The 14675-nt window shown below is 42.4% G+C and overlaps 1 protein-coding gene and 1 pseudogene across 1 annotated transcript in view; one reads left to right on the top strand and one right to left on the bottom strand.

Moving 5' to 3' along the window:
- Positions 1–1340, bottom strand: part of MGAT4D (MGAT4 family member D) — a 144426-nt gene extending 143086 nt beyond the window's left edge. Inside the window, exon 1 of the mRNA XM_007941222.1 lies at positions 1247–1340. Within this exon, the coding sequence (XP_007939413.1) occupies positions 1247–1340 (94 nt within the window). The remainder of the gene's footprint in view (positions 1–1246) is intronic.
- Positions 1341–3924: 2584 nt separating this feature from the next.
- LOC103197327 lies at positions 3925–12861 on the top strand (annotated as a pseudogene).
- Positions 12862–14675: the final 1814 nt, after the last annotated feature.

The raw sequence follows: 14675 nt of genomic DNA, 5'->3' as shown, positions 1-14675 counted from the left end.
TGTGGGTTCAATTCCAGACCTGAAGGGCAGCTAGGGGCCATAGTCTCAGTGGTTACACCAGGCTCTATTGGACCAGCAAACCTGGTCCCCAACTTTTTCCATTTCATTTTTGACAACTCACAATTTTCCTAGATTCATACTTCATACATTCCACGTTGCAATTATCAATGGATGATTGCAGCTGTTTCTTCCCATTTTGAGTCATGCCACATCAGCCAATAGAGGTCCTGGAAGCTTTACTCCATCTACATCATTAAGGTTGGCTCTACTCTGAGGAGGCAGCTTTTCCCCAGTCATATTTTGAGTGCCTTCCAACCTGAGAGGCTCATCTTCCAGCACTATGTTGGACAATGTTTCACCACTCATCTGTCAGTTTGTTGTTACATGGTGGCTTGTGTGTTGCTGTGAGGCTGGAGGCTACGCCACAGGTATTTCAAATACCAGCAACATCACCCATGGTGGACAAGTTTTAATGGATCTTCCAGACTAAGATAGACTTAGAAGGAGGAAGGGGCCATCCACTTCTCAAAGAATTGGCCAGTGAAAACCTTATGAATAGCACTGAAACACTGTCTGATATATTACTGGAAATTCTACAGACAACAATAAATTGAAATCTTGGTGTGTTTCAAAGTGGTAACTTAACAGAAGCAGTATGGCTAATTTCATAAAGTTAGGGTGCTAAGTCAGAGCTCTACATTGTCAATTATGTCCCTCTTCCTCATCCTACCCTCTTTCAGCTTCACAAAAACACTTCAGGGAGGCTTGGAGTGTGGCCCTGGGAGTGTAGCACAATAATAGAACAAAGACCATAAGAGAGGAAAGATGTTGACTGTGTTGGAGTTCTTGAAGACAAGACATTCAGCTGTTTCTGGAAAAGATGAGGAAAGAAGGGAAGGAGAGGGGAAGCTGGGGCATAGATTGGGGCCCTTGAGTCTTAGAGAACAAAAGGACACACAGAAATGTCCTTTGGCACCAAGGAGGACAGGGCTGCCGAATCTGTCTGCGCAAGCGCGCCTGCGCGGGACCAATCGCCAAGGTGTAGACCTGGGCGCCCTTTACAGTTTAACCGCCGGCGGTATAGGGCATGGGGAGCATATCTATAAAGCTCCCACGCTGTTACTCATTATGAGGGTAGGCGACCGCCGCCAGGTCCCCCCGACACCCCCTTACTCTCCGACCGGGCCGGCCCCTGCTCTCCCGGAGCCCGGAGGCTGGGGAGACGGGAGAGTCACCCGCTGCTTACTGGTTTGAGCCATTCTGGAGACGCAGAAGCAGGAGAAGGTAAAGAGCGTGATGGCGACTAGCGCGATCAACAAATTGACGTGCTTGGTCCTCATGGCGCAGGCGGGTCGCAGGAACAGACAGAGCTGGGGTGGCTGAGGCTGAGAGTCTCTGCCCCTGTTCGCGCGCCCCTGCGGCCCCGCCCATTCGCCCCCCTGGGCCTCTCTGGACCCCTCTAGGAACTCCTTGTCTGCAGAATTTCTGCATCCTTTGCATTCGTTCTACGCTACGGTTCAGCACTGAATCTTTTGCTATGGCTCCAGGTCGTTAAAAGCGTTAAAGTATGGGAAAACGCCACACTGCTCGGTCCGTGGTAGGTACTCAATACTTGTTATTTTCCTGCAGTAATGGATCACTTTTGTGTCAGACTGCACTGAACAGTTTGCATTTATTATCTTGTTATGCCCTCACAATTTTCCTATTAAGTAGATAATATTATTATCTTCATTTTATAGCTTAAGAAACTGACCAAACCAAACTCACTGCCATGGAGTCTATTCCCACTCATAGAGACCATATAGAACAGAGTAGAATTGCCCCCGTAGGGTTTCCAAGGCTGTAAATCTTTAGGGAAGCAGACTACCTCATCTTTCTTCCGCAGAGTGGCTAGTGGGTTCCAATCACAGCCAAATGCCATAACCAATGGGGCACCAGAGGTCCTCGAAGAAACTGAGCCATAGTGAAGTTGAGTGATTTGAAGAAGGTCACACAAATGGAAGTGGTTCCTCTACAAATCTTGTACACAGATAAGTTCCTGAAGACAATATGCATCTTTGCTTGGAATGATTAGCCGTAATTATCACTACCAAATGCCCAGTTGACTTTGAGCTGGGGCTTAGATTTTTGTGTGGGAAATGACCAACTCCAAACTTTCAGCTTAATCTATGTATCTTTGTTTATTTATTTATTTTTCCCCTAACAGGAGAGAAGTAAGGAGTCAAATTTTCTGTGAAAGGAAAGAAAACACGTACAGTGTTTTCCAACCAAGGGAGACTCTAGCTGAGTTTTGCCAAATTCAGGATAACAGTTTATCAGACCTGTCCTCAAGGCTAGGAAACAGTAGGAAAACATCAACAGGATGAGACTCTTTGAGCTCCTTGAACTGTGGTTTTCTCTTTGGTTCCTTCACTTTGCTCATTCTTCTTCTTTGAGACTTACAGTGTCTGGTAATAGACTTTCTACTCTGTACTAGTGGTGGCCGGGCTAGTTTCTGGCTCTTGAGAGGGGATGGAGATTTGAATGTATGCTTGAGGATGCTATTATAAGCCTGAGCCGGAACATGAAGAAAATGAAAATCCTGGCAACTGAACTGATAAACAACATCGTGATAAATAGAGAAAAAAAGTGAAGTTGTCAGTGATTTCGTTCTGATTTGATTAACAACTAATGTCCATGGAAGCAGCAGTCAGGAAATCAAATCTGCTGCAAAATACATTTAAAGTTTTAAAAAACAGAAGTCACATTGATGACTAAGGTCTGTTTTAAAAAGCAAACATGTAAAGTCTGCCTGATCTAAGCCATGGTCTTTTCAGTTGCCTCATTTCCATGCAAAAATTAGACAATGTAAAAGGAAAACAGAAGAACTGATGTATTTGAATTGTGGTGTGGTGAAGAATATTGAATATACCATGGGCTGCCAAAAGAACAACCAACTCAGTCTTAGAAAAATACAACTAGAATGCTTCTTAGAAGTGAGGATGCTGAGACTACAGCTCATTTGGATACATCATCAGGAAAGACCACTCTCTGGACAAGAACATCATGTTTGGTAAAGTGCAGGGTCAGTGAAAATGAAGGAAACCCTCAATGAGATGATTTGACATGATAACTGCAACATTGGACTCCAACATGCTGATGAGCATGAAGACGGCAACTTTTAGTTCTACTGTACATAATAAGGTCACCACGAGTCAGAGCTGCTGACATGGCAACTACCAGCAATATTTCTCATGTGCTAATGTCCAGGAGTTGTGACCTTCAGTTGTGGAACACAGCCACATCCCTGTGACCCCCCAAAAAGGTCATAATTTTGAGAATAAATGACTCAACTTTATTGTCTTTCATCCCTTCACTCTCTTACCACACTGTTTCATATTGGCTAGGCTGCACTGGAAGTCAGAAGGTAAGGAAGTTTAGTTCCATGTACTACCAGATCATGCAAACATCCTGGGATATAGGGCAGGATGAAGAAAGACATAGACTAGATTGGGGGAGGAGGAGGAAGCTACCCAGCTAAATCAGTACAGGTATGCATAGCTTAAAGTCCACAGGACATTTTTTGAAATATGACATTATGCAATTTTGACATTATGCAAACACCATATTATATACAGGGGATCACTGGACAATCTTCAGGTAAATCCTTGTAAAGCCTGTTATATTAAAACCTTAGAGACCTCTGCACAAAGCTCAAGAGCTGTATCCATTGGAACAAGAGCCTTGCCTAGTGTACAGTGAGCCTGGCAGGGGGCTGTATGGCAGCCAGATAGGGACTTTGTGCACATGGGAAGGGGAGGAGTGGGGAAGGAGAAGTATTCATGAGAATGGGCAGCAAGCAAGAGCTTGGCTGGAGGTGGTAGCCCTGGCTGCAGCCACCCTGTTAGTTCAGCAGCTTCCTGATCATGTGCAGCTGCTGCCACCATGAGCCAAGAACCCCCAACCGGAATGGAGGTGCTGGGACAAGCACTGCCTGCTGCTGAGAGTGAAAGATTGGGGTGGGTGAATGAAGCCAGGAAGGGAAGGAGAAGGCAAAGGGGAAGGCTCTGTAGGGATTGGAATATGCTCAGGAGCCTCGCTGCTCATATACTCTGAGAGTTTGGAATCTTTCAAACTATTGTTGTTGTTGCTAGGTGCTATTGAGTTGGCTCTGACTCATAGTGACCCTATGTACAACAGAACGTAACACTGCCTGGTCCTGCGCTATTCTCACAATCTTTGCTATGCTTGAGCCCATCACTCCAGCCACTGTGTCAATCCATCTCATTGAGGGCTTCCCTCTTTTTCTCTGACCCTCTCTTTTGTTGTTGTTTTTAAGTGCTGTCAAGATGTCTCCGACTCATAGTGACCTTATGTACAACAGAGTGAAACAATACCCAGCCCTGTGCCAGCCTCACGATCCCTTCTATACCCGAGCCCATTGCTGCAGCAACTGTATCAATCCATCTCGTTGAGGGCCTTCCCCTCTTTTGTTGACCCTCTCTACTTTACCAAGCATGACATCCTTTCTCCAGAGAATAGTCCCTTCTGACAACATGACAAAAGAAGGTGAGACAAAGTCTGGCCATTCTCACTTCCAAGAAGCATTCCTGCTGCACTTCTTCCAGAACGGATTTGTTAATTCTTTTAGCAGTCCATGGTATTTTCAGCATTCTTCACCAACACCACAGCTCAAAAGCATCAACTCTTATTCGGTCTTCCTTATTCATTTCCAGCTCTCACATGCATATGAGGCAATTGAAAATATCATGGCTTGGGTTAGGTGCATCTTAGTCTTCAAGGAGATATCTTTGCTCTTCAGCACTTGAAAGAGATCTTTTGCAACAGATTTGCCCAATGCAATACGTTGTCTGATGTCTTGACGGCTGTTTGCATTGGCATTCATTGTAGAACCAAGTAATATGAAGTCTTTGACAACTTCAACCTTTTCGCCATCTATCATGATGCAGCTTATTGGTCCAGTTGTGAGTATTTTTGTTTTCCTTATATTGAGGTGTAATCCATACTGCAGACTGCGGTCTTCATCAGTAAATGCTTCAAGTCATCCTCACTTTCAGCAAGCAAAATGGTGTCATCTGCCTATCTCAGATTGTTAATGAGCCTTCCTCCAATCCTGATGCCACATTCTTCTTAATATAGTCCAGCTTCTCAGATTATTTTCTCAGCATACAGATTGAATAAATATGGTGAAAAGACCCTGTCCACAGGGAATGGTCCCTTCTGATAATACGACTGAAGTATGACCATACGAAGTCTGGCCATTCCCACCTCTGAGCATTCCAGCTGCACTTCTTCCAGGACATATTTGTTCTTTCTTCTGGAAGTCTATGGTATTTTCAGTATCCTTTGCCAACACCACAATTCAAAGGCATCAACTTTTCTTTAGTCTTCCTTATTCACTGTCCAGCTTTCACACACACATGAGGCAATTGAAAATACTGTGGCTTGGGTCAGGTGAACTTTAGTCTTCAATGTTACATCTTTGCTCCTTAACACTTGTGGCAGTTAAATTTGTGTGTCAACTTGGCTGGACCTGGTTGAGTGGGTGGGCAGCTTGTGGTAATTATTCTCCATGATGAGTCTGGCAATCAACTCCATGGTGGGATCTACCATAAGCAGCTGAGTAGCTGCCTTTGGGATGTGGTCTGCTTCCTGTATATAAGGAGAAGCCTTGGGGATAGTCTCTAGCTTATGGCATGCTTGGGCTCTGCATGTAGCCATGTCGTTGTTCAGCAACCTGTCATGCTCTGCCAACCTTGGGACTTTCAATGGACTTACATTAATGGCCTGCCATGTGGTTTGGTAACATTGGGATTGTGCCTTTTTACTTGTCAACCTTGAGTTTGTCAGCCTCAGCATCCAGAAGCTGTCTGAGTGAAGAAAAACCTCTAGTTCCAGTGGGCCGGGAGCAGGAGGCAGAGCTGGACTGCAAGGTTGAGGGAATTTCACTCAGCCCCTAGAGCCTGGCACTTTGAACTTGAACTTAAAGCCTCCAAACTGTAAGAGAATAAACTCCTGTTTGTTCAAGCCATCCCATTTGTAGTATATTCCTGTCAGAGCAGTACCAAGTAACCAGAACAACACTTTAGAGATATTCTACAGCAGATTTGCCCAGCACAATATGATGTTTCATTTCTTAACTGCTGCTTCCATATAGGTGTTGATTGTGGATCCACATAAAATGAAATCCCTGACAACTTCAATCTTTTCTCCATTTATTGTGATGTTGCTTATTGGTCCAGTTGTAAGGATTTTTGTTTTCTTTATGTTGAGGTGTAATACACACTAAAGACTATCGTCTTTGATTTTCATCAGTAAATGCTTCAAGTCATCTTCACTTTCAGCAAGTGAACCATTATGGGGAAATAATAAAGAAAAAGAAAGCTGCTCCACCTCACCCCTTTGCTTTAAAAACAAAAAATAAAATAAAAAATAAAACACCTCATGGGACCATGGATGTATGTGCAGCCTGACATCACTTTTAATGGACATAAAAGTGACACATGCCTACATTTCATTGTCTTATGTGAGTACTAGTTTTTCATTTTTACCTTCTGAGGCCTTCTTAGATGTCCCACGTCAAACTCTGAACTTCCTCATCAAATTAGCTATCTTCCTAGTTCCTCAGTTTTATCAATGGCACCATAGTTCATCTGATCGATCCCACTCTTTTTTATTATACTGCATCATTTATAAAATCTTTACACTCTTGCTTTGAAATTTCTCATTCCCAGACTTTCATTTACATTGCTATCTACACTACCCCTGTACCCAGACTACAATGATATTGAGATTGTTCTCACTATCTGTAGTCTTTACCTTCCGCAGTCCACCCTTCACTCCAATAATGTTCCTAGTTCACCACTGTCAGCAGTCACTCTCGTGTAATTAGCTCCACTCTTCCTGGATGATAAACTTCTACACCATCAGGACCTCTCTTCCTCTCAAAATTAACCCCCAATACTCCATATACTCACATGTTTATGGGACCTGTCAGAGTCTTCATTCCATCTTGAGCATGTCATGCTCACTCCTCCCTTTGTGTGCTTTTCCTCTGGCTGTCTACCTTCTGCCTTGAATGCCCAGTTTCCTTTCTGACCATTCAAATCTTTTCCACATCTTAGGTCTTGCTCAGGTTTATCTGTTCCAGGAATCAATATCTGACTACTGTAGACCATTCTGATTTCTCCTTTTCTATGTAAAGTCTCTACCTTTTGTTTTAGTACATATTCCTATGCAATTGGGGTAGGGGTGCCCAGTGTGAGCCTAAATTATGCCTATATTTCAGAAAGAAATACATTTAAAGCTGAGTGAATTATTGGTAGATTTTCCAAGAAATGTATTTACGCATACTAGTAGTGTTTGAGGAAAGGCACTCTGGTGGTGTAGTGGTTAAGGCATTTGGCTGCTAACCAAAAGGTCAGTAGTTCAAACCCACTAGCTGTTAAGTGGAAGAAAGATGGGACCGTTTGTTTCTGTGAAGATTTATAGCCTTATAGCCTTAGAAACCCAATGGGGGTCACGATGAGTCAGAATTGATTCAATGGCAGTGAGTTTGGTTTGTTTTTTGAGTGAGTATTTGAGGAGGAATATTTGTGACGGATGAATAGGTAGGAAAAGAGGGTTCTCTATTCCTTTGCCTGCCACATAGACAAGTCCTGGGAGAGGAGCTGATTGTAGTAGAGGCTGGAGGGATTGCTTCTGTACGGAATCATGGGAAACAGGGGAGGAAATGCAGATTAAAAACAGTCATTCAAAATAAATAAAATATTTTATTGTAGCTTGGGTGCAGTTTTACAAAGCAGATTCGTTTTACACTCAACAGTTAACACACATTTTGTTTCACAACACTGATTACAATCCCCACAAAGGAACAGCTTTCCTCCCACCTTCTTCCTGTGGTTATCCCTTCCCTGAGTCCTTCTTACCTATGTATCCCTTCCTGCCAGCTTGCTCCCTATGCAAATGTTGCCCTTCTGATCTTCCATGGTTGACTTTTCTAAGGAGTGTATCTCCCTGGTGTAGTTGTTCAGCTGGTAGGCCTGTCTGTTGTTTGGTTGATAGCAAACCCATGGGAGTGAGTCCAATTCCAGGACCGAAAGGTAATCCTAGGCCATAGTCTCAGAGGTTTCACCAGTCTCTATCTAACTAGAAATCCATGTCTTTTTTATGAATATATAAAAAAGCTTTTAAAATGAGGTTGCACACATAAATCTTATGAGTAGCATCATAGCAAACAAGGAGAGCCATTAAACTTTTGGTGGACTTAACAGTCTTTGATAATTTGCAAGGCCATTACTGTGCATATATAAACTGAAATCTCACTGTAAATAGAATTAATAGGACAAATACATGTGCCCAGAAGAAATTTCTGGGAATGTTTTTGGTACAGTGAAATTAAAGAAAAGGAGCCCTACTTATGCAATGGTTAAGTGTTCGCTGCTAATGGATTGGTTGGCAGTTCTAACCCACCTAGTAGCTCTGAAGGAGAAAGACCTGGTGATCTGCTTCCGTAAAGTTAACAGGCTGGAAAACCCCATAAGGCTGTTCTACCCTGTCACATGGGATCACCATGAGTCGAAAATAAACTTGACAGCACCTAACAACAACAAACTGAAAGAAAGTTGTTCTGTAATTGAGAGCTTCTTGTTAAATCTTTTTCAATTGAGCTCTAAATGCTTCTGAGTATCAATAGGTTTTCATTGGTTATGAGAGGGAGAACACCAGGAGATCTAATGAAAGGGCAACTTGAGCTTTAATTTATTCACATAGTCCATCTCTGTTGGGAAACCCAAAGAGATCACAGTCCTAAGCAGAGAAGAATAATTAATTTATTCAAAAGGCTCAGGCTTTTTGGGACACTTCTTGAATGCAGAAACACTTTGTAACTGCATCAATACTTTTAGACCCAAGGGTGAAAAGGCAAACAACAGATAGGCCTATGAGGTAAACAATTACGCCAGAGAAGTGAACAACCATGGGAGATCAGAAAAGCAGCATTGCAGAGGGAGAAAGCTCAAAAGGCAGAAATTAATAGGGAAGAAGAACACAGGGAAAAGGTAATTACAGGGAGGAAGTGGGAAGAGAGCTGTTAACATTGTGCAGATTGCAATCAGTGTCACAAAACAAAATGCATGTGAACTGTTGAATGGAAAATAAATTTTCTCTGTAAACTTTCACCCAAATCACAATAAAAAGTTAAAACACACACATACACACACCAAAAAATATTTAAACCCTCTCCCCAGATAAATCAATGACTAGCTTCTAGACTCCAGAAATTCAGGTAATAATAGGCTGAACTAGTAGGTATGTCTATGAAGCAGGGAGTGTAGTCAAGAACATGTATAGGGTTGGCAGACAATGGTCCTATAAGTTTATGTGTATGAACTGAATTCCCACATATATATATAGTAGAGCTGACAAGGGGCAAGGTTGTAGTCACTGCTTGGTCACAGCCAGCTACCCAGAGGGACTGAGTAGTTGAACCTGTGAGCTCAGGACCATAGTCGCAGGGGACATCAAGCTCAATTGGCATAACGTACTACACAAAACATTGTTCCACCTCCTACTTTGGCAAGTAGCAACTGGGATCTTAAAAGCTTGCAAGCTGCTATCTAGATGCAATGATGGATCTCTCCTCGTCCAAAGCAAAGAAGAATGAAGAAAACCAAAAATTCATGGAAAGAATTAGTCCAAGTGACTGGGACACCATCCGATATGCAGCTTATATGACTATGAGACCGGAAGAACTAGATGGTGTCTGGCTACCACTGTCAACCACTTGGAAGGGGATCTATGTAGGAGATCCTGGATAGAGAGGGAGAACAATGTGGAACAAAACTCAAAATCATTTGGAAAAAAAAGGGGGGAACCACTGAGACTGTGGCCCCTAGCTGCCCTTCAGGTCTAGAATTGAACCCACACCTGTGGCTTCCAGCCAAACAAGAGACAGGCATGTGAGTTGAACATTTCCTTGGAGAGAACAAGCATGGGAGAAAGAAGGGCTGCTTAGGCACAGGGAGAAAGGTCAAGGGGCAGGAGTGCATGGAGGGATGGACACAGGGAAGAGGTAGCTGTCGGGAGGAAGTGGGAGGGGAGCTGTTGCATTGTGGTAAATTGTGGTCAATGTCACAAGACAAAGTGTATGTGAACTGCTGTGTGGAAAGTGAATTTGCTCTGTAAATTTTCACTGAAATCATAATAAAAAAAAGAAAGAAAAAAGAAATTTAGGTAATAAAGAAAGATTACAGTATTATTAGAAAGAGAAATATGAAATATATTTTAAATATGCAACTTCTTTTTTTAATACTGTATTTGAAAGCACACAATGGCACAATTCACTACCAGGGCAATATTAGACAATGTTTTTAATCTTCTCTAAGCTTGGGCTCCTCATCAGTAAAATGCGATGAATAAATACCTTTCCAAAGTTGCCATGCAGATGAAATAAAATAATATTCAAAATAATTTATCATCTTTCCTGTCATAAGTAGGTTCTCAATACATGTTAGTTTTTCTGTTTTCTGTTGCTACTTGTCTTAAGCAGTGCGTTTTCACTTACTGTAACAAATTGTTGTTGTTAGGTGCTGTTAAGTCAGTTTCTATTCATAGTGATCCCATGTGACAGAACAGACCTGCTCCTTAGGGTTTTCTATGCTTTAATCTTTATGGGAGGAGCTCTGGTGGTGCAGTACCTAAGGTATTTGACTGCTAACCAGAAGGTTAGTGGTTCAAATCTACCAGCTACTGCACAGAAGGCAGATGGTGCCATTTACTTCTGTAAAGATTTACTGCCTTGGAAACCCACTGGGGGTCACTATGAGGCAGAATTGACTCAATGGCAGTGGATTTGGTTTTGCATTTTTGGTAATCTTTAAGGGAGCGGATCCCCAGGTCTTTCTCAAACAGCCACTGGTTGAGTTCAAACCACCTTTCTTTCAGTTGACAGACAAGTGTTTAACCATTGCACCACTAGTGCAGACTACCTGCTCAAAAATCCTCCAGTGACTCCCTGCTAAAAATAAAAAGTGTTAGGCTAGAATTCAGGGCCTTACACAATCTGGTTCCATTCTATCTTTCCAGTTATATATGCCTCTGCTCTAGTACTCCAAAGTTGTTTTCCACTAAAATTCACAAAATAGTGTGTTTTAAAGATTCAAAAAAGCACTCTGCTGTCACATTTTAATGTGTTTGAAATCAGAATGTGTCTTCCAATTGATGTTTACATTTAACATCATATGTCTTTTTTTTTTTTTAATCTTCTTTTTTCAAAAACAAAACAATACTGTATTTAATCAATGATTTGTCTTTGAGTGAGGACACATGACACTTATTGAACACTTGCTTTCAACCCATCACTGAACCAGGGACTGGGAATACAAATAATTACCTGCTGGCTCTTGGCTTCAGGTTCTTCTTCATGCTCATGCATGGCCTGAACCCCCACCCCCATGCATTCATATCCCTATCAAGAGTACTGAAGACTTGGCTCGAATGCCACAAAATCTTTAAAGATCACCCATGTATAAAGCAATCTCTACTTGAAGAAGTCCTTGGATGGACTTCTTCTTTGGGTACTGGTGCTTTTTATGGAACACAGGGTCCAAATGGCAAGGGTAGGACAGCCTTCTGTTGGTCTCCTTCTGTTGCTGAGGCCCCTACCTTGCCCCTGATTTAGAAGCTGCTAGAAGCAGCAGCTGGGAAGCAGCAGAGGAAACCACAGCTCCTAGATTATCACCTGTGGTACATACTGGAGTTGTACCAGCATTCAGCTTGCCTCCAGGGATACCCTAGGGAGAATTGAACCATTGGGACTGCTGTGGTGAGGCTAGTGAGGCCCTTGGCCACTGTGACAAGGCCACTCAGAGGTCTCTGGCATGCACAGATGCTGAACTTTCCTTTAAGACCAAAACAGGTGGCCTACCAACTGGTCAGAGCCACTGTGGTTTATTGCTATCAGCTTCACCTAGCTCATTTCCACTTCTCCTGCCATGCAGAGCCCTTGGTCTAGAAAAGCCTAACCAACCATTCTCCTTCTTCAGGAGGAGATTCCTCAGAACCTTTCCTTCTTCCCAAAGCTTAGACAGAGATGGATATCAAGCATATTCAGCAAAAGCTCTGGAATCACAAGGGGCGTAGGGTCCTGTGACTCCACCTTATGTGTCAACAGCAAAAACGTAGTGAGACTCTTGAGCTCCAGTGGCATGGGACTTCATCCATGGATGTTGCTTTCTTATTACTCTATTTCAATGACACCAATATGTTCAGAAGGCCATACTTCTTCCCCCCCTCCAAAAAAAAAAACTCACAAAAACCAAACTCACTGCCATTGAGTCGATTGTGACTCATAGCAACCCCTCCTTGGATTTCCAAGATGGTATCTCTATGGAAATAGATTGCCCAATCTTCCTTCTGAGGAACGGCTGGTGAATTTGAACTGCCAGCCTTCTGGGTAGCAGTCAAATGCCTTAGGCACTACACCACCAGATCTCCATACTCCTCCGCAGGGCCTGGAGAAGTTTATGGTGGTGGTCCTCTATCCAATGGGCCATCTATTGGTTCTGAACTGCAGGTCTTTGATTGATAGAAGGTTGTAATCATCAGTAAATGCCTTAGAAGGACCCAGGCTGCCCTTCTCGTGTGTGCATCGCTGACTGAATTATCTTGCCCCAAATGCAGAAAATTCCTTCTATCTCTCTATCCTGGTTTACTTCTGGTGTATTTTATTTTTATTTCTTCCCTTTCTCCCCTGCCTTGTGTAATAGGAGAAACACATTAAACCTCAGCCAGGCAACCGGAGCTATTATACCAAACACCTCACCCAATAGACACATAACACCAATAGCTCCTGTGCCATAGGATCAATGACAGGCAGTGGAAAACACCGGCTTGTTCCAACTTCAGATCCTCTTCATGGCAAACAGAGATCTACCCACATTCCCACCAGTGATTCCACCAACACAGAGAGAGCTGGAGAGCAACCCAGTACAGTTGAGTTAATAACCAAAGAAGTACACCTGCTCTACACTTTGACATGGTTTAAAATTTGAGCTGTGGTTTCCTCTGCTGCTTCCCAGGTGCTTCTTCTAGCAGCTTCTAAATCAGGGGCAAGGTAGGGGCCTCAGCAACAGAAGGAGACCAACAGAAGGCTGTCCTACCCTTGTCATTTGGACCCTGTGTTCCATAAAAAGCACCAGTACCCAAAGAAGAAGTCCATCCAAGGACTTCTTCAAGTAGAGATTGCTTTATACATGGGTGATCTTTAAAGGGAAAGAATTAGTTTAAAATTTCAATGACACCAATATGTTCAGAAGGCCATACTTCTTCCCCCCCCTCAAAATTTTCTGAAGATACAATAAAACATAAAATCGGGGTGAAACAATTCAATGTATAACTAACAAAGATAACAACTTCAAAAATGTCCAAGAAACAACAGGAAACCTGAAATTAAAACAAAACAAAAACACTTGGACAAGAAAACAGAAATAAAATCCCAAGCTAAAGAATTATCCATCATGGAAGAAGAACAAGCAATAGAACTATCTGAGAAGGAATTCAGAAGGTAGATATATAGGACTCTTCAAGAGCTCAAAGAAAACAGAAACAGAAACAATGAGAAGACAGACAGTACCCTGGAAAAATTTAAGAAAATCATTCAAGAGCAAAATAACAAGATAAATTCACAATTAGAACTCATGCAAAAATAGTGATTAGAAATCCAGAAGATGAACACTAAAATCACAGAGATAGGTAACACAGTGGAAGAATGAAGAGTAGACTAGAACTGGCTGAAGAATGCATTTCCCAGACAAATCCCTTGATGCCAGCCTGTATGAAGAAAAATCACAACAAAGATTTAAGAGAACCTAAGAGTTATATGGGATGACATGAAAAGAAACAACATACTCCTGATTGGAAAACCAGAACAAGAGAAGGCCAAAAGAAAAAAGAAAAAATCCACTGAGAAAATTATCAAAGACTTGCTAACAGAAAATTCCCACCTTATCATGAAGAAAGAAAAGATATCCATTCAAGAAGCTTAACAAAACCCATGCAGGATCCCAAGAGAAAGTCACCAAGACAGAATCAAACTTTCCAAAACCAAAGACAAAGAAAGACTCTTCTTGGGAGCAGCTTAGGAAAAATGAAATGTCACCTACAATGTCATCACCTATACTCATGAAAAACTAATAAGACTAAGCTTTGATTTCTCAGCAGAAACCATGCAGGAGACAATGGGATGGCACATATAAAACCTTGAAGGAAAAGAATTGCCAACAAAGAATTTTGTTGTTGTTATGTGCTGTCGTGTCATCTCCAACTCATAGTGACCCTATGAACAGCAGAATGAAACACCACCTGGTCCTGAGCCAGCTCCATGATTCTTGCTATAGTTGAGCCCATTGTCACTGCCACCGTGTCAATCCATTTCATTGAAGGCCTTCCCTTCTTTCGTCAACCCTCCACCTTACCAAGCATGACATCCTTCTCCAGGGAATGGTCCCTTCTGACAACATGACCAAAGTATGTGAAACAAAATCTGGCCATTCTCACCTCCAAGGAGCATTCTGGCTCCACTTCCTCCAGGACAGAGCTGTTAGTTCTTTTAGCAGTCCGCAGTACTTTCAGCATTCTTCGCCAGCAGCACAACTCAAAAGCATAAATTCTTCTTC

Source organism: Orycteropus afer, unplaced genomic scaffold (assembly GCF_000298275.1).
Source record: "Orycteropus afer afer isolate SDZICR_OR568_19922 unplaced genomic scaffold, OryAfe1.0 scaffold00076, whole genome shotgun sequence".
In the NCBI taxonomy this organism is placed as follows: Eukaryota; Metazoa; Chordata; class Mammalia; order Tubulidentata; family Orycteropodidae; genus Orycteropus; species Orycteropus afer.
The sequence above is the reverse complement of the archived record's forward strand: the minus strand, read 5'-3'. Positions and strand labels throughout refer to the sequence as shown.